This window comes from Pristis pectinata, chromosome 18 (genome assembly GCF_009764475.1).
Source record: "Pristis pectinata isolate sPriPec2 chromosome 18, sPriPec2.1.pri, whole genome shotgun sequence".
NCBI lineage: Eukaryota > Metazoa > Chordata > Chondrichthyes > Rhinopristiformes > Pristidae > Pristis > Pristis pectinata.
In genome coordinates, this window is record NC_067422.1 from 15,663,575 (window position 1) to 15,691,025 (window position 27,451).

Sequence of the window (27,451 nt, forward strand, 5' to 3'; positions counted from 1 at the left end):
AGAACGCAAGACATTACTAGCTCGATGCAGAGCCAATTAGAAGAGGACACGAAAGACATTTGCACCTCGCAGTGGAACGAAACTGCGAACCCGGGGAATTACATTGTTTAGATGCGATGGAATAGTCACAATTAAAAGAGAAAGAGAGTGGGGAAGGAAAGCACAATCTTCTGGCGTTCATTTTTGTGTCATTCTTTCTCAATTTGGGGAAATATAATTTATCTTTCTGCTATTACCATACAAGGCTGCGTCTTGCCCGTATTTGGTGCTGTAGTTAGATTCTCCGACCTCAGGCGGGGCTGCATTGATTGACAGCTCCGGCTCCTGACGCCACAGCGTTGTGTTGCTGCGTTTTGCGTTGCCGGCTCTGCAGCAGAGAGAGAGGGAGAGGGATAGAGCGGAGAGGTCTCTGACTGCCGAGTCAGGATCCAAGAGGACAGAAAAGCCCGCTCGGAAAACGAGCCAAAGGCACAGCGGGGAAAGTGAGGCAGAGGCTGTCGACAGGCGGAGGGCGCCCCGGTGCAGCGATCTACAGCGCACGGAAGGTCAAGCGGCGCCCGTCCAGCTCCTCGCATCGATATGGAGTTGCCAGCCGCAGGGGAGCACGTATTTGCCGTGGAGAGCATCGAGAAAAAGCGCATCAGGAAGGTAAATGTGACCAGCTCTAATTTACCTCTCCGCTAATTCCGCCACGTTATTGATCAGTAACAGGGCTGTCTTTCCTTTCCCGTGACGAACACTGTCTTTATTTCTCTACAGGGAAGAGTCGAATACCTGGTGAAATGGAGGGGATGGTCTCCCAAGTGAGTCCCATTTTGCATGTTTTTTTAATAGATAAACTACAGTGTGTGCGCGTACGGGCGAGTGGGCGTGAATAGTGGAAGAATTTTGTAGACCTCAGTCATTTCCCTTTTTACAAATGCCAACAGTGAGTTGTTAGTAGATAACCAATGTAACAAAAATGGCCAATGAGAGTCCTGGAATGTCTTAATGGACTGTGAAACAGATATGATAGTGTGTGAACGGAATGAAAATGGCCTCTCTTGTACACTGCTTGAATAGCAGCAATAGATCGCTTTATTTTTTTTCCGCTTGTGAGATTGAGAGAGGTTTTGAGTTGACCTGCTGGTGTCTTCTGTGCAGATACAACACGTGGGAACCGGAGGAGAATATCTTGGATCCTCGACTGCTCCTGGCTTTCCAACACAGGTAAATAAACGGGGGAAGGAAGGGAGCAAAACTACCACTCAGCTGCAAGAAATATTTTTTTAAAAGGGCTGGAGAATAAAGAGGGTCAAAAACGAGAGCTTTCGAAATTGGGGGGCCTGGAGAAAGCGGGATGGTCAGCTTCAGTCTTGCGGTGCAGATGTGACTGGGACAACTGGAAAGTCTGGGAGGTTGGCGAAAACCGTAGCTAGACATTCCAAGTTAGGATAGCCCTTCTAAAGTGGGAGAAGGTAGAGCGGGATCCAATGTCAGCGGATGGCATTGCCGTTCCTGAGGTAAATATGTTTCTTGCTATTACGAAAGGCTCAATTGTGGCAGAAAATTAAACAATAAATTGAAAACACTTAATGAATATCGGAGGAATAAATGCTCCAAAATAAAATTTAAAAAAAAAACTCGCTTTTAGCCACTACTGCAATAGTGATGTAACTGCTGGTGCGATGTTGCAGATCGAAGCTAGATGGTGCATTTACCTCCTAAGTGAGTCTGGTGTAGGGAGGCTGTGTGCTGTCAGATCACAGAACGTCGTTGTAACCACTATCTGCGATGTTCCTATTTCAGAGGCTCTTCTGCACTTCTCTCTTATGCACCTGCTGGTACACAAGTGTGGTTTTAAAGGGGCAACGCTAATTTAACCATCCTTGTAACCTGAAAAATAGCAAGGGCGCGCAGAGTTGCATATCCTTTTTAATTAGGTACACGATAATCGATCCGAGTGGTTAGTGGCTCACGGGGTTGCCATAGCTGCCTGCAATCATGTGAATAAATATAGTGGAGTCATGCTGCGTGTAACAGGACGGGAGGGACTGAAAGTTGCTTATAAACAGGCTAGGATTAATTGGGCAGTCAATAACGCGTTGCTTTTAAAAGAATAATGTATTCTTGTATTTAGTCGAAGCTGACTGCCTTATTTTTCTTTCAGATGTGATTAGAAAGACCATAGCAAACGGGGTGGGTTAGCGATTGCAACTGCAGTATTCCATTTCTACCTGCTGTCAGTTGCAAGTTTTGTTCAGTTGGTGACAGTTCATCAGTGACCTTTTGCAAATTTTGACTGTTACAGGAGCACACCAGTAAACACACAACCACAGTAAATCACAACACTTGGTCTGTAAAAAAAGATGGAATTATAACTTCATGCTTTAATACAATGCTTACTAAAGTACAAAAGCAATAGCCTTTGATTGGTTGCATTATAAGTAATATAATGCTATGGTTAACACTATTAATTCAAGTTAAATTAATTCAGAACTCCACACTGTTAGAGATGTAATACAAAGCATTGCATTCATATACAGCAGGGAAGGTTATAAAAACCAATTGAGGCATGTTAAATTGGCTAATTGCATATCCACTTAATAAAAAGTAGAAATGCAATTTGTCCACTTAACATGCATCAGAAGAATAGTATGAGAATTACAAGATATATTTGTAAACAATAAAATAAGCCAAAGAGGAAAGGAAGGAGCAGTTCCTTTGGGTTATGGATGACATTTTTGAATGCACTTATGTCCTTAGAATGGAAGAACAAGTATTAGCAAACTGATTAAATACTTTAGGGATCATTTTGCTCACCTTTTGACTGGGCATATTAAGTTCAGTTGTAAAGTTGAGATGCTTTATCATTAGTACAGCTGGCAGCTAAATAATCTCTCCTGACTAAATAATTCTCCGGTACTTTTGGGGAACTTGCCATTAATATTCTATTTGTATATAAAGTTTGGAAATTGGAAATGTAATAAACTGGAATACGAACAGCAAGTGGGTCAGTATTACCAGCCTGGATAGATATTGGAACAAATAAAGCTGATCTGCATATGGGGTTTCACTGGGTCACAGAAACATCATTTTAAGACCCAAGTCTGGCCATTAAATCATGTTCCTTCCACAAACCCAAAGCTGATGTTTGTTGAGAATGGAAACTGTCCAATTCCATGTTGAATGGATTTGGTGCCAGTTGTGCTCAAAATCACATGTTAAAGGACTCTAACCACAATAACATTATTCCTTGCCCTAAATCCTGATAATTGTTTCCTCAGTTTGTAATAAGTTATTTGGAATATGTGTGCACCCTAATAACTTCAACTCTTTTCCCAGTGAAACTTTAATGAAGAAGATTGCATTCATCCAAGTATAAATGTAGACAAGACATCCCTCAGAAAATGCAAAACCTTACTGATATTTATCTTATAATAATATATTCTTGATGTTTAGGCATTCATTTGATGATAGAGATGTAAACACTGCTAGTGGTTCTTGATGTGTTTCTTTTAGCTTAAGGGATTTTTGATCACATCATGATGTTTCAGGTTAAATCCTGAGTATAATGCGGCCAAGGATATCCAACCTTTCTCAGAGTGGGGGTAGGAGTTACTTCTTAAACTGATTATTAAGTTCATACCTATTAAGTGATTTTCATGTTCACCTTGTTTTTAATCATTGATTGCAGAGAAAGACAAGAGCAGTCAATGGGTTATCGTAAACGAGGACCCAAGCCCAAACACCTACTGGTTCAGGTAATGTTACCTGTCAATTACAGATCTGATTAGATAAATACAGGATGAACAGTCAAATGCCATCTGTTTCTGAGTTGCCCTGTTGAATAGTTTAATTAATATATTCTACTTTAAACTATGTACACCTGCTTAGAATAGTCAAATGAGTCAGTGTCAGCGTAACATTGTAAAACTGACCTGGACCCTAGAGTACATGGGAGCATGTTGTTGATAACAAAAATGGATCCAAGAAACAGTAAATTTGAGAATAAGATCATTTTTCTATTTCTTCAATAATGAAATTATTTTGAAATGTCGCATAAACATGATTAGCTCTTAAAGTGAAATGTAGTGAATGTTTTGAGTTATATCTTCTTGGATATAATTATATACAATTTCAAAATGAATTTGCAACATGTAATTGTTTAATGTAATGTAACATATCTGAAAGTACTAAGGTATAAATCCAGCCTTGATAGGTTCATTTAAGGGAATATGCATGTCACAAGCAAAACCAGCAGAGATTACCTACCCTGGTTGCCCTTAAGAAGGTGATGATGAGCTTAATTCTTGAAGAATTGCAGTCTGATTGTACTATTGGGTGTAGCCCAGCAAGATTAGTTTTCATCAGAATGATAGATTGGTGATATACACCAAGGTAAGATAAAGTGCGACTTGGAGGGGAACCTAAAGATGGTGGTGAGCACATGTGTCTACTACACTTGTCCATTTGGTGATGGAGGTTGAGGGACTGTCGAGCACTGCTGAAGGAGAAGCATTATTGCTGTCCAAAGCAATATATGCAAGAAATAACCAAAACCTTCACTCATACACTGGTGTGAATGGATATGAACTGATGATGATCGAACCATGGTTATCAGTTCTCAGAATTTGATTAATTTGTAAGAATTGTTGGGATTTTGTGGAGACTCGGTGCTTCAAAGCATTGACCAGAAAGGATCTAGTGGTACATTTACTCATGTACCACGACTGGGCTTCTCCCAATGTCTAGAATGGATTGAAAGTGGAACAGAAGCATGTTTCTTTTGGTTGTGAATGGAGCTTGGCTGGTGAGGGAGAAGTAGAATGATTAGAAAACAAAACCATATGCCTGAATTGGTTGGACCTTGATAGAGAGGTACAACTTCACATTTCAAAGATCATTCAATATAGAAAGAGCCAGTCTACAGATTTAAGTTATAAGCTTGCCTTATAATTCATGGATTCTAGATTATTTCCTGAAGGTTAAAATCCAAGTAATACTAATCTATGTATTCTGAATTTTCAGCTGCCAGCTTTTGCTCGACGCTCAAATGTCCCTTCAGAGTTACAGGATACCTATGTAGAAGATGAACGATCAAAAATGGAAATTCAGCAACAACCTATCAAACGTCAATATCAATTGAACAGTAAAAAGCTTCATCAGTACAAACCCTGTAACACAGAAGAACAACGTCAACATCAAGTTACTAAACATTATTACCAACTCAACAGCAAGAAACATCATCATTATCAACCAGATATTATGTACCCCAGTCAGCAAGCTGATTGTCACAGGAGTGAAACTGAATTAAACCAGGAGCAACATCAGTCCAGTCAAGAACAGGAAACACTACACAGTTTTATGAAGAGTGGAAGCCATACTCACGTTGTAGGTGTGGAGAAACCAGTGATCAAGGAAATGGATCCAAAGTCTGGAAGTGGGCCAGAAATAGCCAAGGAAAGTGTAAAAAGCAATGGCATGAATGGTAGAATGAAGATAGTGAAAAATAAAAATAAAAATGGTAGAATTGTAATAGTAATGAGCAAGTATATGGATAATGGGATACAGTCAGCAAAAGATAAGCATGGTAAGAATGGGGATGGAGGGAATGAGTCGGTGGCGAGCAAGACTGGAGAGCGAGAACTATGGATAGTCAAAAATGGTCATGGCAAAACTAGTGTTGCAGAGGAGAGAGTAGAGAAGGTCAAGGATAATAATATCGCAAATGGGCGGCAAGAGGTAACAAAGACTCTTAATGTAAACAAAGAGGCAGAGGATGAGAAAGATGGTTATGTTACAGCTGTGGTGGTTAAAGAAACAGCAGTTTCAGCACAAAATAAAAATTTGAATGGAGAGGTAGGTGGCACAGAAAGAAATGAGACAGCGAATAAGAAAGAGGGGAGAACTCAGAAGGATCAGTACCCCTTGGAGCAGGGGCAATGTAACAAACCAAATACAATGCGATGGTCTTGTGATTCAGAAGTCTCCAATAGGGACGGGCTATACTCCAATCTACCCCATTCCAGAAAGCGGTATCTATCAGAACCCATTGTGGACAGTGAGGCCAAAAAACCAATGACGTGCAGAAGCATCAGTGTCCCAGGCAGTGCAGTACAACTGGAGCAAGAAGACCTAATTGAGACAGAGGCAGTCGATTGCTATCGAAATGTGGGAATCGATGGTATTTTGGACTCAAATCCTGAACAACCAATTGATCTGAGCTGTGTCAAGTCCAGGCCGGTGCCTCAGAAGGTGACAGCACAGCAGGTGGAGGTCGAGGAGAAAGAAGAAGCAGCGAAGGGGGATCAGCACTATCCTTGGACTGGACTCAAACCTTACCTTGGAAATCTGATTATCACAGATGTCACAGCAAACTGCCTCACCGTTACATTTAAGGAATATGTAACGGTGTAAAGGAGACTTAATTAAGTTCTAGAATTCATGTAGAATAAAGCAGAAATCTTTAGAGTGAATACACTCTTTATCCCAAATCTTCATTCTTTAAATTGAACAGCTTATATGTATGAAAATGTATTTATAAATAGGCACATTTAATAAGTAGAAGTAAATAATGTTTCGAAGCCAGACTGGAAGACTGGCAGTAAAGGGCACTCGAGAACCTGCTTTCTTAAATTTGGATTTTTAATTTTTTTAAAGCAAAAATCTATGGTCTGACACTTATTTACTAAAACCATATTAAAAATATTTGATACGTTATTTCATTTTTTAATTATCAATTATTAATATTTGTGATAATATGTGTGCTATTTAAATGTGCAGATGCCTTGTATTTCCTGTCTGTTTGATATTTCCAAGGCTGATGAGCTTGTGCTGCTATTATAAAATTGTATTTTTTTTGTGCTTGAATGTAAATATGTGAAAACGCCTTTAATGAAACGTATTCACTGTTGCAATAGTGCAACAGTTAGTAATATAAAGGAAGAATGTTGATATTCTGTTTTGTATCTAAGGCACGCCATTTTTGATCTGGCGTTTATTACTACCAGCTGAACAGCGAATAGAAATTCTAAGAAACGAACTTGAGTCATATTACTAATTTGTGGCGCTCATTGTAAAATTAATATGCAGTCGTTGTGAAGTTACTCTCCCCAAGGACACTGGTACTGTTTCTGAGTGAGTAAAATGATGAATCTCTGGAGTTGCCTTTGAAATCTTACTGCACATTTTAGAGTAACATTCTATTCTATGTGTAGCTGTGGTTACCAGCTGGCGTCATTTCACGGAAACCACAGTTTTATTTGTGTCACATTGACAAACGGTGCAGATTAAAATAGTCAAGGAGGCAACATCCTGTGACTTGAGTGAAATAACTGTACATCAAAGTATCATTGCTCTTCAGACCTCTGACCCAGAAATGCTTCTTTACAGAGTATGTCATCAAAGTGATTGTAACTCTTCGCCGACCTCTCAGGGTATATATCTGGAAATGCAATCATGAAAAAGACATGACTACCATAATCCTACACGAGGTAGTCGTTTATCTAACTGATCGTGAAAAAAAAAACATTATAACGATCCGGAATAAATACAAACCCAGGTGTAGAAGGGTTTTGGTTAGTCTTTTTTTAATTTTCTGGAGTAAGCATTTGGTTTTACAATTTTGGTTTTAAACTGTCATGATACATATTGCAATTGAGATCATCGTCATAGAACGGAATCTGGGGAACGCGGCAATCTGCGGTTACAGGACCGATTTAGGAATCGAAATGTGAAATAAAATTCAGGCACCATCTCAAAAAGAAGACTTCAAGATATTTGAGAGTTCTCCAGCTTGGGAAGAAAGAGATGGTGATTTGTAACGAATGCTGCATAAACCTTTCCATCATGGATGCGTTTGGATGGTTGCCCTCGACTGAAGAGACTGGTTAGATGTTCTAAAACGTAACCTCCCAGGAGAGAGAAGTATGCTAGTTGAAGCCCTTTGAGACGCTATTCTATGTGGCAGATCTGGCAATTCCATGAAGGAGTCCATTGTACAGTTTCCAGTGTCTTGTTGATAACTGGCACCTGAAGCAATGAGTATGGATTTTCTTTTGTCACTTTGCTCCAATTAGTTGTCAACTGGCCCTAACTTGGATAAACAGGGGTAGGGGTAGGGGTCAGAGGTATGTCGCGCTAAAGTGCATGTCTTCAACCTGGACTCCAGCAATATGCAACCATGTGCTTGGAAGTTGCCAGGTCTGGCTCTCGCCAACTTGTATCCAGATCTTCTGTTCTTAGATGTTTCCTTAGGAGAGGTGAACGTGCTTTCCATATCAAGCTGATGGAACTTGGAACTTCAGTCTGGGGATACGGTGTAGGGTTTACTATACCGAAAACTGAACCAACCTATGCTGTTTTCAGCCAGCATCAATATCAAATAAAACGTATTTGAAATAAAAAATATAGCGACTGCACGCAGATCCAAACTAGCAGGACAAGAGGACTACTAAACCTTGACAGATTCCAAGCACCACGATCACATTTACGATATATGCCTTAATTTCAATTTGTGCCGTTTGAATTTTGTAAATCTTGGCGATGTGCCAAGGGGTGTGATAATGACCATTATTCAATGGTAACTACATCCTAACCCTGAGGTAAGTGAATATAAGCTCTGTAGCCCAGCAGGACCGAAACTCGGATATCACCACTCTCAACTGAAATAATTAACAATATCAAGAAGCATTGTGGAAGCTGGAGATCTGACACAATCAAAGCTGCTGGAAATACTCGTCAGGCCTCAGTCCTGATGAAAGGTCGCCGGCCTCAACGTTTCACAAATCATCTACCATGATCGATCCTCCTTTGGGCAACCAAATAAACATTTGATGACATCGTGTTGTGTACATATCTTTGAGTCCTGTCTTTCTGAGCATTACCTCCAGTACTTATTGTAGGAGATTTGAATTGGTCTTCTGATTGTAGAACTGCAGCCCCATTGTACGCAGATCAAAAGGCTTTGAAGAACTGAATCGTGGATCTAACACGCTCGGTACATGCTAATGTGCTCACAATAGGCGCTATGCACATCTGCACCTCCAAATTAGGGACCAATTTGCAACAACTCGTATTATCCGGGACCTTTTATACCAGTACCGTAACATTCAGTCATCTAACTACAGTGGTTCTCAAACAAATCCGTCCGGGATTTTGTTTGATTTCAATAGTTTCACCAAGAATCCCAGAAAGTGGCATAGTACAGAGCTGGCAAGAACATCATCCTGTCATCCAGTTGGTTATACATTCTGTTTCATTACCACAAAGCCACTGTGTCCTAAAGCAGGGGCCAAAATTGATAGTGCGAAAATTTCTTCAGCACAATCATAACGGCTACGGTTCCGTAAAGTAAACAGTAAACATGAATCATGGGCTCCTCCACGTTTCGGGAAATATAGTGTACATTTCCAGCAATGCATGAGTAACTCAGACTAAGATCAGACCATGTAACAGGAAGCCCACACGTCTTTCATGTGAGGTCATCTCTCAAGCAAATGGCTTTGTAAGAATGTTTTAGATTGTGCGTGCCTCAATGGAGTTTATGTTTCGCTGTACACAGTTTGTACTGTGCCCTGATAATCCTTGGAAGTTTTGACGCAAACCAAACGAGTACAATGGGATTTTTGATAGTGGGGGTGCAATTTCATAGTTTCTATATAGAATTTCTAGTTCTATAACAGTAATAGTATTACTGTTGACACGCAGGTTAAGAATGCCAATCATATAAAAACACGGCACTTGGTATGTTTCATCGAGCCTGTTCCCAAAATTATTCAAGTCTGCCCACGGAAAATGCAATTTATTTGCTGAATCACCTTCGTTAAATCATTGCAATCGCCAGCTCATATTTTCATTAATAAAGTAGAAAGGCCATGCATTAATAATCAGAATCTTAAATTCGGCCAAATATATTCTAAAACCCGAGATTAAATTGGAACGATATCTCGTGCTAGTCAGGCGAGCGGTGCTGTGGGAAAACAACTGCTGGTTTTAACTTTAATGTGCCATGTGGTCAGTCTCCTTCTGCAAGTAACAATTAAAATGCCATGTATGTGGTGTATTGATATGTCCGACTCCTGGAGACGCTTTGCATTGGTCAAATGCGGCCGTGCCTTTGGACATGGTATCTCACTATGCTTGCAGATGAGAGGTCCAGCTAATCTGCATCGGCTGAGGGGAGAACGTTTCTCATATGGCTTGTTGGTCCTGGGCTTTGCGACATCTCTCTGAGCCTGGGAAGGAGCCGCATGCTCCCATGTTGGTGTCAAGACTAGCACAAGGGAACAGTTGTTCGCCGACAACCCCGATTTATAAAGTCTCTCTCTCCCGAGACTGACTCGTGAATGCAGTGTAACACTCGGCCGAACCAATGTATTGTCAGTACTGGTAAACCGTGTTGGGTGTGTATGTGGCTTTTGTTTTCCGCGAGGAAAGGGAAGTGGAATAAAGGCCGCAAACATTCGCCGAACTAGTGTGCGGGCAACTACGTGGCTGTGTTTAAGGCGCCATTTGCTGCAAGAGAGACACAAGCGAAGACCTTCTCGATGTGAACCCACAGGGGTTTAAATGACTGGCACTAAACGAAAAAGTAAGCCTTGCGTTCCCTGGGCGGCGGCGGGCTGCTGTCGGTCAGCCCTCCCAAGGCGTCCAGGAAGCGCCTCCAGTTCGCTGAGCACCTGAAAGATGATGCTCCTTCTCTCCTTCTGGCGTGATCTTCACGACGCCATCCCGCCCACCATTTTACAATTCACACTTCTAGATGCTTGGCGAGTCTCACACCCTCCCTCCGATGGCCAGGCAATTCAGTGCACGATTCCGCCTGTAGCCCCGTGTTCCTGCCCGACCCGGGATGGAAACTCTTGTTTCTCTAATCTCTCCCGTCATAGCCACCCCCCCCCCCACCCCGAGGAACTAACAGCGTGATCCTTGGCACCACTGGTGACCAGTGCCATCCCCCTCGGTCGGAGCACATTCACCCAAACTCCAATTTCTAGCCCAGGATTTGCAGATGTTAATGTCATGCATTCGTATTGCGCGAATCTGTCCATAATTCCTATTGTAACCCTCCGTCTTCGCAATGTTGTACGGACGCCCTTCTGCCCCACAGCTTCGTGAAAAAGGTCGCTTGTCTTCCGAATCCAACAGTCCAAATCTAAAGTCCCAGGTTCTCTTCAACCGGCGACCCAGTTAATCGATAATCAGAACCCGATATATAGGACGGGTGCGCCCCAGCCAGCTAATGTCATTTACAGTCGTGCCGATCGTTGAATGCATGCCAATGCCTGAAGGAACTTCGATGTAGATGTCCCTGTTGCTCAGGCACGAACTGCATTGGCCGCCATATTTCGGTTTGAACGTGTCCGTCTGCAATAGTGATCTAGAATATCAAAGGCTTCTAAACCGGACAGGCTGCCTGCCGCTTCATAACTTGCGGCACATTAATGTACTTCACCTGTTTATCAATATTAATGATGGAATCTTTCCAGCAATGGTCTCCTTTGCTGGGCTTGCTCCCTTTTGCTGCCTTCAAAGGAAACCGCTTACCAGAGCGAATTCCAACACAGCGAACAATGGCCGGGTGCTCAGCCGCAGTGTGGTTTTACCGATGTCGTTAGCTATTTATTGTGGGTGGAAACCCGGTTTTTTTAAAAAAATAAATTTCCCCACTAAGTATCTGTTGGAAATACAGATCCTTCTCATTTCAACGCCACTATTGCTCTGTGAGGCGGCTGTTGAAGGACCAGAATGAGTGACCGCACGGTTAACACTGGATTGTTTAAAGTTAAAAAAAATGTCATCGTTTTAAAGGACAGTTTTGCTTTTCAGTCAACTGTTGTATTTTTTTTATGTTGCGTAAATGTTCTGCTCATGCACAGTGGACGGCGAATATTTGCGTTAATAATTAAATACGCATGTAAATGAACTTGAAACGATCTCGGCAAACGTTTCAACTGTTCCCTTAGAACAGGATTATTATCCCACCCCAGACTATGATAACTCGAATGCTAAAAGTACCGACCCGAAATAATACCTATGAAACGAAACGATTTTCACACAATTACTCGGTTGAAAGGTGTGATAATTGTTACTTGACCACTCGGCTCTGTATGCAAACGACTTCATTCGCATTATATCTTAATACCAAAGAAAATCCACTTCAATGCATTCGCAAATTCCGTTTCTGTGGTTCAAAAATCGCTGACAGAAGAGCAAACGATCACTAACATTTGTAGGAACCAGTGATGCAACGATAGCCCAGTTATCAACAGATTCCCAAACCTGTAACTTAATCCATTTGGAATCTTTACTCCAATGTATCTGAGGTATATGTTTATCTGAGAACTATATATGTTATATTGTATATCTCAGGTATAATTTACATTTAAATTAATCATATTGGGTATCCATGGTGCACCCTATAATCTTTAGTTACACGTCTGATCTTTTTTGTCGTGGTTTTCTATATGATAGATGCACATATTTAGCTTTGCTATTGCGTCTCAGCTCACTAAGTTCTGTCAATGCACTACACCTACTGGCAGTTTGAAGGATATCAATCCAATATTACCTCTGGAGTCTTCTGTATATCCAGTTATTCTCCAAGAATCGCACCAAACTGTATTTGTGGTAAATCCACTAGAGTATCATCTCTCTGGTTCCAATGGTGCTCAGCCCATTGTCCTCAAAATGTGATTTCAAACCACCTTTCCACCCTCATTTTCTTAATCCAACCCTTCTTATTGAAAATTTAATAATGTTAATCATAATATTTCAAATCTCTGCCTGAGGGTACTTACATTGATATGGTGAACACCCAAATCATCTATTACCTTGAATGTTCTGAGGTAAAGCAGGATCCGCAGCATAGACAATACATCTATGATTCTTATCTCTTGTACCATTTACCTGCCAAATTCTCAAGAACTTTGCTGAATAAATGGTCATTGCCTTGGACTTTTACAAAGGCTCTGATAAGATCTAGTTCCACGTATCTCCAAACAAGTTGCTACCATATGTCTATCGTTCAGTTTACAACCAAAGCAATGTTAATACTTTTCCAGTTTCCTCTTAGATCGTACTGTCTGTGATGTAGTTGATGGTCTCACCCATTATCCTTCTTCTGCTGCTGGTCTTGCTGCACAAAACATCTTCTGACCTCATTATCTTATGTACTCCCATCCACACCATTGCCACAGCTGCTCTACAAGCTCAGTCACTTCCTTTAGGAACATGTCTTGTTCATTCAAGAATTAAATACTTCCCATATTTTGGGGAAGACTTAAAGATACCGTGACAGGGTGCAATAAAGTTTTTTTTCAACTGGAACACTATTCACTCACTTGTAGTTTCCGAGCTCTCTCCTGTTCCAATAATAGAATGTTTTCAATGTCATTCTCAAAATGTTATGCATTGTTCCTCCAAAATACTACACATTTCTTTAAAGGGGCTCTTTTCATTCCCAAATTATTGGCACTAGTTACCTTCCTTGCCCATCCTTCCAAAATTTTAACACTTCTTGGTTACCCATATTTAAACCCAGAATTTACCTGTTTTCTTAAAAACCCTTTCCCATCTGGATGACCTCCTATCCTTGATCCAACAGGGGTTCTAATTTTGTTTTAAAATACCAGAAATGAGTCTATATGTAGTAAATTTCCGTATCATTGGTTCAAATAAAACGAGTTACTTCGCCCTGATGGCCATTTATTTCAAGGAAGTTGGCTGGTATTTTTTGTAAAGCTGTAGCACCTGCAGTAAAATAATCGGCCGATTAATCTGCTTTTGGTGATGCTGATTGAAGATAACCGACCAGTTAATGTATTTTTGGTGACGCTGATGTTCAGACGGTACTAGATATCGTCAACGTGGACAAGAGACTTGGCTTGATTTGACGTCTCAACCAAAGGGCAGTTCTCCATCACGGGAATACTTTAAAAAAAAACGCTAAATCAGTCCAGGTTATGTGTTTTCTTTCTGGAATGGGGCTTATGATCAGACACCATTTGAGCAAGGTCACTTTGAGAGTTAGGGCGTATCTGTATTCCAATTGCCACGCATTGTGTGAATCTTCACTATTTATATTTCTGTTGTACGTGCCCGTCTAGAGTTCAAATATGCCCGTACTGCCTTTCACTGCACTCTGTACATCCACAGTGGAAGTATCTGTATATACCTACGGTGTGTGTCCCTGCAGTCCGCTGGCGCAGCTGTGCGCTGCTCTAGCAAATAGGTACATCGACAAGAGCAAAAGAACATTGGGGGAAACATCGGAAGGCGAAAGGAGAAAACATTAGTTTTGAAAACACTGCTAATACTCAATTAGCATCAAGCGTCAAATTTTAATAGTTGATGCACTTCGCCTCTGGACAACTGATTGATCAGCCACTTGCAACGTCGTATTTTCTGGGAGTAGCCGCGCATTACATCTTGGCAACATCGACCCTGACCTCAGAGATAATCTCGGTGGTTTTAATATTCTGCCAAATTTAAAGTTAATCTGGAGGGAGCATAAACCTGGAAGGACGGAGCATCCCTCACAGGGGGACGGAGTTCGACTTCTAACAATATACATGCGATCTAAGACACATCAGAGTTGATGTGAATTGCTACCTGCAGGAAAGGGGTGTTGTCAATGAATGAGAATTAGAAAAGACACGTAAATATCCGTATCACCAAAGAAACAAAATATACAATGCAGATACGTGAATTTTATGTAGATGGTCTGCATTCTAATCTTACAGTTTCTGTCAAATTGTTTTTTTTTAATGGAACATTTCTATGTGGAACAAATAGAAATAGGGGCTAGTAAAAACATTATAAAAGCGATTTTCTGAATGCTGGAAATCAAACAGGATTCAGGGAGATTTGGAGCTGGTTATTTTTTTCTGGCGAATCCGTTCATCGGAAGAGCTTCTACCCAGAGTGCTAATCCCGCCTTTCTCGTTCGGGTACTAAGCAATCCGTGATGTATTTCTATCTTCCTCAACCTGAGAAATGGATGGAAACTCGTTTTGTTCTAAATTTACTCATTTAGGCGAAAGCGAGATGCTACGCCAGTGATGAAAGATGACGTTCCGTTTATTGCCTTGGAAGTCGTCAGTGGGCAGAGGCGCGGCGCCACCTCAGGGCTGCTCAGGGATTGTAGGGACGAGTCCACAAACGCTGCCTTGTAAAGCAAAAGTCTTTCAGAATGACCTACTTTAACGGAACAACAGTGTTTAAACCTCGATTCCTTGCCAATAATTCTTCAATGCTGAACTCGTTTTAGTTTCCGGGATAGTGGAGGGAATCGGGATAATTTCCTTTAGTTTTCATTATTCTTAATTGCAAACGATCTCAAAGTGCACCGACTGCCACATATAAAGTGCTTGTTGTACAGTTGGATGGAAGTTGAGTTTTGGTGTTAAACGTCTCCGGCTCTGTGGTCAGTCATTAAACCCATGCCTGAAGTTACCGGGATGACTTCTAAATCGTTGTGCGTATTGGCCATGCTCTGGGAATGTAAATCTTAATGAAAAGGCATTCTGTTGACAGATTAAACAGCTGGCGTCAGGTGCTAAAAGGTTGGGAAACATTAATGACTATGCGCTAACCTGGAAGGAGATCAGTTATTGCTCCCTGATTAATCATCCATTGAATGTCTCGCTTCCAACCACGGGAAGAAAAATCTCTCTGTGATCAAAGTGGATTGCAAGCTGAAAACAATCAGTGGCCCTGGATAAAGCATTATAAACATTGTGCAGGCTACAGCAGCAGCAGGGTTAGGATTGTGCTTTGATCTGCTGCAGTGCGGAGTGTATGAGTACAATGGCGCTGACCTACCCGTGGTTCCCTGGGGTAATGGGCCGTGTCTTCAGTCCATTAAACATCAAAATCAAGCATTAAATTAACAGCTTTACAACAATAACCTTTCATTTTTCTCATTTGATTCAATTATTATTAATTCCTGCTCGTTTATCATGCTCTTTATTTGTCTCTCGCTTCGTTCCCCCATTTCCTATGTTCCTCTCAACGCCAACTCTTTATTCTGTGCTCGCTTTATTTACTTTATTTTGGTTCCCTTTTAGAACAGAGTTGCAAAAATAGCACTGTTAACGAATGGGGGAAGTACCAGAGCACAGCGTGGGTATCGGTAGGGGCGGCTGGCTTCCGAATGATATGCCTTTCCGATATCAAAACTCGATATAATCATTCGGAAAATGGCGTTTAGATTCCAAAGTTGAAGTTTCCTTTGTACTTAAAGGCGGGGACGTAGGCGGATCGGTTGCTCTATATGTTTTTGTGGCTCCTGTGTTCCATTTGTAAATATGCTTTATAATGGTCAGAGCCAACGCGGTGTCTCCATGTTATACCAAAAGGCTTATCCTGACCCTTCCTACTGTCCCTGAGAATGAGAAGTGTTCCTGAAGGATCAGGAGGAGATTCTCTAACCACTCGAAGTGTCTTGGGTAGAATGGTTTTCCAAGGTTTTTCAAATGTCACCATTAAGCTGCCGGTTCCATTTGAAGCTTGACTTAATTCGTTACCGGACAAATTACAGACCGGATTCAATATTACCTTCAAAAGGGTGAAAACCGGAAAACCAAACTAGTTGGATGTTAAGGTGAAAGCACTTATAAGGTTTTCTCAAAATATTCCAAGATTTTTGGCATCATTTTGGGTAGTTAGATAATATTATACCTCCTTGACATTAATCTTAATGGCATCATGGACCCCATATAAGGAAAACTTCACATCTCATTATTTTGCCATTGTATAATGTATCTGGAAGCAAATGATCAGTCCAATGTAATGTTTCACTGAGTATGACTCTTTATTGTCCAGAAAATGCAGGATAATTATATATGGAAAATTCTAAAAGACCCAGTCACTCTCCAAATTCAGGAATCTACATCCCACATCACAGGGGCTGTAAAACAATGGCCCATCAGCAGTTTTTTTTGAAAGTTGTTGATAGAATTATCAACTTATCAACATAGCAATCAAAAACATGCATCAAACTGTTTAATCTAAACCAGAAAGTTAGAGTGACCTGCTTCATTACAAGGTAAAGAGAGTTTACTGGAGATGAGCCAATAGACTCTAAATCAATAATGTTGTAATGTTGTAATTAGACAGAATATAAAATCATATATCTTATCCATTACCTAGCAAAAAAAATCAATTAAAATTGAAATTAAATTGGAGTGAAACTGACCAGGAATGAAATGTTCATTTGAACGTAATACCTGATATTATACTTAGAAAAGTAAAAAAAAACACACTTTCCAATTGAGATTCATAATAGCTACACAGCACTCTGATGAATGACCATATAGTCTGTCTTTGACGTTATTGTGTAAGGGGAGTACACCAGGAAACTACCCCCCACCCCCAACACACATATCATTCTTAAGATTGTTCTATGTGACTTTCAATATCAATTTGAGGCACTGCAATGGGTAGATTGGGTCACTATAAAGTCTCAGAGAAAGAATGATCTCTTATGCTGGAGTAGAGCTTGAAGCGACAAACATTCTGACTCCATGCTCATATTAAGTGAAAATATTGAGCATAGTTGTGAAGCCAGTGAGTCCAATGGATGAAATGCAAGAGTTGGCTTTGTCCCAGGTGAACTTAGGCTTCAAAGTGGAGGTTGCTAGTGGAAAGCTACTCAAAATGTGCAGAGAACTGGCAGCGGGTAATTTCACAAGGTCAAATTTTCCGCATAAGTGAGCTGCGTGCACAGCTTTGGTCGGTGAGGGAACAAGACCAATGGGAGCCCCAGTAAATCACACTTCAGCTGAAATTTAAAGCAATGGAGAAATAGTGAGGTTGCCCCCAATCCTTTACAATTTGTACGGCGGTAAAGGATAGTGAAGTTACTAAAGTAATTATAATGGCTCAAGCTATATTACAACTCTTTGTAGATTGTGCCAAGTCTGCAGATGAAAAAAGGGGAAAGGCAGAGAAAAAAATGTGAAAGCAAAACAGATATGAGGATTTTTGTGCTGCAAAAGTGCAATAGCTGTCCCTCTGTTCGACATAAAGATGAGAGTGAAGAAAGGGGTCCAATCACTGTCCTCAGGGAATACCAGCACAAGCGATGATAGTCAGGATCAATGTTGTGTGTATTGTACCACCTGCTGACCACCAGCTGGACCTGCAAATAGATCAAGAAGAGCATAATATTTTACAGAATCCAACAGTGCAATGCAACACCAACCTTGTCGTGTACTGGATAGCTGGTTCAAGGTTACCAGTCACAAAATGTAGCCTACCAATTTGTTTCCTGCCCAGGCCCACACAAAAATCTACAGGCCTCACAATGCAGTGGCGCAACTGGTAGAGCAGCCTCATTGCTCCAGTGACCCCGGTTTGATCCTGACTCTGTGGAGTTTGTATGTTTTTCCCTGTGACCACATGGGCTTCCACAGGGTGCTCCGCCTTCTTCCCATATCCCAAAACATATGCGGGTTGGTAGATCAATTGGCCACTGCTAATTGCCCCTAGTGTGTAGTTGAGTGGTAGAATATGAGGTGGGTATTTGATGGGAGTGTGGGGAGAATAAAATAAATCAGTGTAGAGAAAACAATGCCCGATGGTCAGTGCAAACTCAATGGGCTGAAGGGCCTGTTTTCAAGCTGTCTATCCCTAAGAGCTATGACATCTCCTTTCCAGCCATAACAACAACATAATGTCTGTCATGACAATGAGTTATCTTAATATAGTTTACAACCACTGAAATGTAACTTTAGAAAGTGTGGTCCACTTGCATACAGTATGGTCCCTTCAAAGAGCAATGAAATATCTAGTTTTATTTGTTGGTTGAAGATTAAATATTCATCAGGACACTGAGAAGATAGAAACAGCAAAACAAAAAACACCGATGGCATAAATCTGAAAGAAAAACTTTAAAAAATGCTGGAATTACTCAGCAGGTCAGGCAACAGATTTAATGTTACAGGTCAATGACCTGGGCAGTATTGATGTACCTCAGTTTTTCTCTCTTTACAGATGCTGCCTGACTTGATGGACTTTCGCAGAATTCTCCTTTATTTTAGGTTTCCGGTGGCTGCCGTGTTCTGTACCCCACAGCTACAGCATGGTTTTACTTTATTTCCACCATCTTCAGATGGTCTAGCTGTCACAAGTAAACTTTCACTACCCTCTCTCAGTCAACATCAATCTGTATCATCTATTTTCTCTTTGACTCTGCCCCAGTATAGACATTCTCTGTTTTCTCCTCACCTCTCCCTCATCTCTGCAGTTCAAAATGCATCTGCCTTCCAAATTTTCCGGTTTTGACAGCAGGTCAACAACTTGAAATGTTGCTCTATTTCTCTCTCCACGCATGCTGCCTGATCTACTGAGTATTTCTAGCGCTTTCTGGTTTTGTGTTACACAGGGAGTACCCCTGCTCCTCTCCAGAAAATGAGGTGGCATCTTTATTGGATCCACCTGAGAGGGCAGGTGGATCTCAGGTCTCACACAGTAAACATTCAGAACATTATAAACATTTGCAAGAGATGCTGCACTGACTTATCTGTAGGAGAGAATTTTTGTGGTGTTCTAGCTCGTCCCGCATTTGTGCAGGATCTCCCCTAATTCTACAGAAACCCAACAGATGCTCTGGAGCCACACCTCCTTTCATTGTGAGGGAAAGTGGCTTTGTGAGCCCAGATTTGCATCTCTGCTTTTAGCAGGTTTTTAAAATCAATTAGACCATAGGCCATAATCTAGATTTATGAATTAATTGACATGAGTTTGCTGTAGTAGGGTTCAAACCCATCAATATGTTAGTTCCAGAGCAGAAGCATAATGACCATTGTTCAAGAACATGGTTCCAACTTGGAAAAAGGTTCTCATAGGTAGAGACACAGAGGGCTAGAGTACAAGGGGTGAAAGTTATGCCATGGCTGTAAAAAAAATCACAGTTTGACCACAATTTGTGCACTGTGTTCAGTTCTGACCATTTCGGCTTAGGAAGGACATATTGGCTTGTGAAGCAGTTTGTGCTGATTTTCTGGAGTGTCACCTGAACCCCAAGGGTTAAGTCACAAGAAGACATTAAACAACCTGAGTTGTATTCCCTGCAAGTCAGGTGTGACTTGATGAAGGGTTTCAGGTATTAAGGAGAACTGATAGGATAGAGAAAAAAACCCAAATTACACTGATTGAGGATTGTTGAATATGGGAACACAGACTTATAATTAGATCCAGGCTTTTCAAGATCAAAATTTTATAAATGCTTCTACAAGCTAAAGATGGTAAAAGATTTGGATTTACCTTGTACAAGCAGAAGTTGATGCTTGGTTAAATGATAGTTTTAAATCTGAAATTGATAGATTCTATGTTAATGAAAAGGCAAAGACAGGTGTTTGGAATTAGACCATGAATCAACTGTGATATCACTGTAAGGTGAACAGGCCTAAGGGGAGTAAAAAGCCTACTCCTGCCCTTATATTCCTGTCTCTTCTGGTTAGCCTATATAAATCTGGTGGGTCCTCCTGGCTTGAGGGCTTTGGAGAGTGTGTGCAGAATGTCTCAAATGTTGTGGGTGTCCTCTTAGGTCACTTTCCTGCAGCTCATCAAGCTCCTTTCAGAGCAAGAGAAAATCCCAGAGAAAGTTCCATTGAAGAGGTAGTTTAAAATTGATGTTAAACTTTCTGAAAATCGATCATTTGAAGAGAGCCACCTCTCCCCCAAAACTAAAGCCAAAAGAAGAATTAAGTAAAAAGGAAATAAACCTAATACAAAATACAAGAATAAGAAAAAAAATTGAAATGTAAATAAGAGAAAAATCCTCGAACCTGCATCAGACAGCCTTAAAAATGAAAAAAAAACTGACAGGATATTTTTCCTGCAAACATTTCAATTGAATATAGAAAACCACAGGCTAGCTGAAGTTAAACAATTCTGGAAATCTTAATGAAACACTTGTGTACCATCACTGAGAGTTGGCTGTGACCTTAAAGCTGTCCAACTGTGAAATACAGGGCGGTGTAACCCAGGCACAGATCTGGCGCACAGATCTGGCACACAGTCTATTCCCAAGGTTTTCAGACCACCACCCACTCACTAATGTACAACCAGAACATTCCATCATCAGGTTTCTGCTACAGCCCCCCCGCTGCTCACATTATGTGTTTCTTTTTAGACCAATGCAACGTCTGCTGTTTGACTGAACAACAATCATTTTTCCTTTTTAAGTTCCTTTCTCTCCATCCTTGGAAAGACTGCGTGTTCCAAATGCCACAAATGAAACCAGCCACTGGTATGTCACTGAGAGCAGCTTGAGCTGACAGACTCACTCATTAAGAGGTGTGTTGCATGCCGTTGAGCTTGGGGACATTTTATGATAATGGATGGTATTGGTATGGGTGGGCCAAACTGGCAGGGAGGTATTGGATATCATTGTGGCCACTCTCCCAGGAAGGGGAAAGCAAGGACATCAACAAAGGAGAAGAAGAAGACGAGGAGGATGATGATGAGGACTCCCTGAGATCTTTTTCCAATGGAGTGGCTGCCTGATGAGAGCTTAACCTGCTGGTGCAGAGGTAACCAGGTAGCTGACATACTGCCTCCTTCCAGCAACCAAAACCTGCTCCATCGTGATGGTCACAGCAATGAACCCCACTGGAGAACAAGGCGCGCACAACACAGTCAGGGTGATGGTGAAGGACCTCAGTGACGGGAACCCGTTCACCATCACCTCATGGAATGCTCAAGTTCAAGGCCAAGGACATCTACTGCCTCCAGGATTGCCCAGGCAATGGATATTTTGATGTTGAAAGTATGCTGTGTGATGGCAGAAGCTGCTGCAAGATTTCCAGCAGAAGGGAAGTGAAGTCCCACCGTCGCTGCTCACGGTATATCACTGTTCACCCTCACTATGCAGAAAGAATGTATCATCACTGTACACACATCCAACCTGCATGTCCTGCCATTGAGGCGCTAACTTTCCTATCCTGACAGATCGAGGGAGCAGGAAACTGCATTAATGTGAATGACCTCCTTGGGATCTGGACAAGAAAACGTCAGGTCAACAGCTAACTGAGGGTCAGTAAAAAGGAAACCATTGTTCACCTGCCCTTGGTGTTTGCAATTGGAGGAGAAGGTGGGTACGTGGTGTACACAGGATAACCCTGGAAGTGCTGCAAATCTGGGCAAGTGCCGGCCCAGCGCAATGCAGTCATCTGCAAGAACAAAGCAGGAAGGCCACCAGACCAAGGACTGCAGAGAGGCCAAGCACTACAAACAATGTGGGGAAGCAGGCCACCTCCACAGAGCCTGGCCCCAATGCGCCTGTACTTACGCACAGCCAATAAGGGGGAGAGCTGCCAATAACCACCGTAAGGAATGTAAACACATCCCCTCCCCCTCCTCCATCAAAGAATGAAACCAGGAGAAGTGGGGAAGACCCGATCGCCTCAAGATCCCAAGCACCAGCTGTCTGCCCCAGCTTCCTTCCCGGGAGATCGAGTCAATGGAAGAGGGGGCCACAGGAGAACAAGAAGGGGAATGGCAGGTGGTGAAGAGGACTTAATTCTCCAAGGCTATGGACCTAATGCTGGTAAATGGGATTAGTATGGTTGAGTACTTAATGGTCAGCATGCACATGATGGGCTGAAGGGCCTATTTCTTCAACTCTGTGACTCAGCGGTTGAAGCAAATGCTGGCAGGTGAAACTGCTGGCAAGCGTGGAGAATGGTGTGTCATAGGGGGGAGCAGCGGCAAGGCTTTAAGGGGCAGCCTTGGTGGAGATGGTGGAAAGGAGGAGAATTGCCAGCTATTTAACCATGAAATGCACATTATACAAACTTATTGTTGATACACAATGGCACATTTTCCCCATCTTTTGCAGAACAAAGCAGCACCTGGAGGCACAAACATGGCTCTAGGACCAGAAGATGGTGCAGGCCATCACTGGAATGCCCGATACCGTGGCACTGGGTTGTGGTGGGGCTGAATTATTTGAAGACAATGGTATCACTGTATCTTATTGTCTTTCTTGTATCCAATCTCCCCTCTCAGTCCTGATTTACCAGCTTCAGAATGTGAGTATCCACCTCTCATTTCCTTCCACTGTCCACCCTCCTCGTATCCTCTATCATATCCTTTTGCCTTTGCTTTTTTCACTTCAGGTATCCAAGAACCGCAGCCTGGCTAGGAATCAGAAGAAAGACGAGGAAGAAATAAGCAAGGTGCAAGATAGTGCAAATATTAATTCTAGTACAGCCTGGATAGAAGCAAATGCATGAAAATATACCATAGTGGTCATCTTGATAGACAATGGCAAAGCAATCCTTCCTTGCTCTGAGCCTGCAGTGAGATCTTTGTCAAGGTTAACTTCAGTGAGATCTTTGTCAAAGCCCCAATGTCTCCCACAATGTTTCTTTCTAAGACTCAGGAAGGAACAACATAGCTCCATGAACACTAATGGTGAGTATGTTTCTTTACCTATGAGCCCTCCTTCCCACTACACCTCCTCCCTCTTCCAGAGGTTTGCCCTCCTCTCCATGCCTTCTGTTCATTCCTCTGGTCTTGCTGCATTCCAGAGGAAATGCCTCCTTGTACAAAATCTGCAAGCAATGTTTGTTTAGAAACCTGAAGTCAGCAAAAAGTCCTTGAACATCTGCCACACCATTCTCTCCAGACTTTTGCAGCTGAAACCAAATCAAGAAAGCAGTCAGCACTTGTAGAACTTTAACACTTGTGCTGGAGAGGGCTCCTTTTTTGAAGGACAATACATTTAGCCATGAAAGGTTAAGCAAGGATATTAGCTGGATTAAGCTTTAGAATTCAAATCAATTTATTAACATCACTGTCTGTCTGCATCACGTTTCCAGCATTAATCCACGTTAATATAGAACATGGAACATACCATTGTACAGCACAGGACCTTCGGGCCACAATGTTGTGCCGACCTTTAAACCTCGCCTAAGACTATCTGACCCCTTCCTCCCACATATCCCTCTATTTTAAGTTCTTCCATATGCCTATCTAGTAATCTCTTGAATTTGACCAATGTACCTGCCTCCACCACCGCCCCAGGCAGCGCATTCCATGCACCAACCACTCTCTGGGTAAAAAACCTTCCTCTGATATCTCCCTTGAACTTCCCACCCATTACTTTAAAGCCATGTCCTCTTGTACTGAGCACTGGTGCCCTGGGAAAGAGGTGCTGGCTGTCCACTCTATCTATTCCTCTTAATATTTTGTACACCTCTATCATGTCTCCTCTCATCTTCCTTCTCTCCAAACAGTAAAACCCTAGTTCCCTTAGTATCTCCTCATAATGCATACTGTCTAAACCAGGCAGCATCCTGGTAAATCTCCTCTGCACCGTTTCCAACGCTTCCACAACCTTCCTAGAATGAGGCAACTAGAACTGGACGCAGTACTCTAGGTGTGGTCTAACTAGAGTTTTATAGAGCTGCATCATTACCTCGCGGCTCTTAAACTCCATCCCTCGATTTATGAAAGCTAACACCCCATAAGCTTTCTTAACTACCTTATCCACCTGTGATGCAACTTTCAGGGATCTGTGGATATGAACCCCCAGATCCCTCTGCTCCTCCACACTACCAAGAATCTTGCCATTAACTTTGTACTCTGCCTTGGAGTTTGTTCTTCCAAAGTGTACCACCTCACACTTCTCTGGATTGAACTCCATCTGCCACTTCTCAGCCCACCTATGCATCCTATCACTGTCCTTCTGCAATCTTCGACAATCCTCTATACTATCCACAACACCACCAAACTTTGTGTCATCTGCAAACTTGCCAACCCTCCTAACCCCTCATCCAAGTCATTAATAAAAGTCACGAAAAGCAGAGGTCCCAGAACCGATCCTTGTGGGACACCACTAGTCACAGCCCTCCAATCTGAATGCACTCCCTCCACCACAACCCTCTGCTTTCTACAGGCAAGCCAATTCTGAATCCACACGGCCAAGCTTCCCTGGATCCCATGCCCTCTGACCTTCTGAAGAAGCTTAGCACGTGGAACCTTGTCAAATGCCTTACTAAAATCTATGTAGACCACATCCACTGCACTACCCTCATCAATCTGTCTGGTCATCTCCTCAAAGAACACTATCAAGCTTGTGAGACATGATCTGCCCTTCACAAAGCCATGCTGGCTGTCCCTGATCAGACCATGATTCTCTAAATGCCCATAGAGCCTATCTCTAAGAATCCTTTCCAATAGCTTACCTACCACAGACATAAGGCTCACTGGTCTATAATTCCCTGGACTATCCCTACTACATTTTTTGAATCAGGGGACAACATTTGCCACCCTCCAATCCTCCAGTACCATCCCCTTGGACATCGAGGACTCAAAGATCCTAGCCAACGACTCAGCAATTTCCTCCCTTGCCTCATGGAGCAGCCTAGGGAATATTCCGACAGGCTCCGGGGACTTATCTGTCCTAATATTTTCTAACAGCTCCAACGCATCCTCTCTCTTGATATCTACATGCTCTAGAACATTAACCTTACCAACTCTGTCCTCAGCGCCATCAAGGCCCCTCTCCTTGGTGAATACTGAAGAGAAGTATTCATTGAGAACCTCACCCACTTCCACAGCTTCCAGGCACATCTTCCCACCTTTATCCCCAATCGGTCCTACCTTTACTCCTGTCATCCTTCTGCTCTTCATATAAGTCCCCTTCTTGTCCCCTTCTTGCTCTCCTCAGCCCCTTCTTAAGTTCCTTCCTTGCTACCCTATATTCCTCACGAGCCCTATCTGATCCTTGCTGCCTAAACCTTATGTATACTGCCTTCTTCCTCCTAACTAGATGTTCCACCTCTCTTGTCAAGCATGGTTCCTTCACCCTGCCATTCTTTCTCTGCCTCACCGGGACAAATTTATCCCTAACATCCTGCAAGAGATCCCTGAACAACAACCACATTTCCGTCCCTTCAAAAATGTCATCCCAATTCACACTTGCAAGTTCTAGCCTTCGAGCATCATAATTTGCCCTTCCCCAATTAAATATTTTCCTATCCTCTTTGCTTCTATCCTGTCCATGACAATGCTAAAGGTTAGGGAGCAGTGGTCACTGTCCCCCAAATGCTCACCCACTGAGAAATCTGTCACCTGACCAGGTTCATTACCTAATACTAGATCTAATATGGCATTCCCTCTAGTCAGCCTGTCAACATACTGTGACAGTAATCCGTCCCGGACACACTTAACAAACTCTGCCCCATCTAAACCTTTGGTACTAAGCAAGTGCCAATCAATATTTGGAAAGTTGAAGTCTCCCATGATAACAACCCTGTTATTTTTGCACCTTTCCAAAATCTGCCTCCTAATCTGCTCCTCAGTATCCTTGCTGCTACCAGGGGGCCTATAGAATACTCCCAGTAGAGTAACTGCTCATTTCTTGTTCCTAACTTCCACCCATACTGACTCTAGAGAGGATCCTTCTATATTATCCACCCTTTCTGCAGCTGTAATAGTATCCCTGACCAGTAACGCCACCCCTCCTCCTCTTCTCCCCCCCCCCACCCTCCCTATCCCTTTTAAAACACTGAAATCCAGGAATATTCAGTATCCATTCCTGCCCTGGTGACAGCCAAGTCTCTGCAAGAGCCACAATATCATAGTTCCATGTATTTATCCAAGCTCTCAGTTCATCACCTTTATTCCTGATGCTTCTTGCATTTAAGTAAATGGACTTTAGCCCATCCACCTTACTACTTTTATACCCTATACTCTGCTTTTCCTTCCTCAAAGCCTCTCTATATGTTAGATCTGACTTTACTCCACGCACTTCTTCCACTGACCTATCCCTCCGGTTCCCATCCCCCTTGCAAACTAGTTTAAATCCTTCTGAACCACACTAGCAAACCTGCCTGCAAGGATATTGGTCCCCCTCGAGTTCAGGGGTAACCCATCCACTCTGTACAGGTCCCACCTTCATGTTTGTGCCAATGGTGGTATGTGGTGCAACTTGCACCACAAGTGTCTATGCATGCTGTAGGTGCCACTTTGAACTACTTATATCCTTTCTAAAGTCTCTAAAATCCTCTAATAGACAGTCAATCTCAAATTCAATTTTCTCTCCTTTGGTTTCATTGACTCCTGCACCACTTCAGCAGAAGGTGTTAAGTTTCTGGTTCATTCTCCCAATGCATGACATGAAGGCAAAAGCTATCAGAGAATTACCCAAAACCACAATAGTAAAGGCCAGTGGCTTAACAAAATGCACTGTGATTGTCTGATTGGTAATAGACTGAGAAGAAGTGTCTGCGATAAGAAAGGGCTCTAGATTTCTCAAAGAAAGTTTCACCATCCCCAACTTAGTATGTAGCATTTTTTGTACATTTATATAGAGTTCCAGGTGACATTGTCAGGCACCAAACAGAGCTTTGAAGTAATGGTTGCCTAACCTCACTGATCACCTCTTAGAGAAATCAAGGACTACCTGATAATTGTAATATATGCTATTTGTATTCACATAGGAGATAAT

General features: G+C 42.2%; 1 protein-coding gene across 1 annotated transcript; it reads left to right on the forward strand.

The window, feature by feature from the left end:
* The first annotated feature begins 313 nt into the window (after window positions 1-313).
* Window positions 314-7,144, forward strand: cbx4 (chromobox homolog 4 (Pc class homolog, Drosophila)). Its single transcript, XM_052032913.1, has 5 exons — window positions 314-648; window positions 760-803; window positions 1,144-1,209; window positions 3,677-3,743; window positions 5,011-7,144. The coding sequence occupies exons 1-5, from the start codon at window positions 580-582 to the stop codon at window positions 6,397-6,399; spliced, it is 1,635 nt and encodes a 544-aa protein (XP_051888873.1). The 5' UTR covers window positions 314-579; the 3' UTR covers window positions 6,400-7,144.
* The last annotated feature ends 20,307 nt before the right edge of the window (window positions 7,145-27,451 follow it).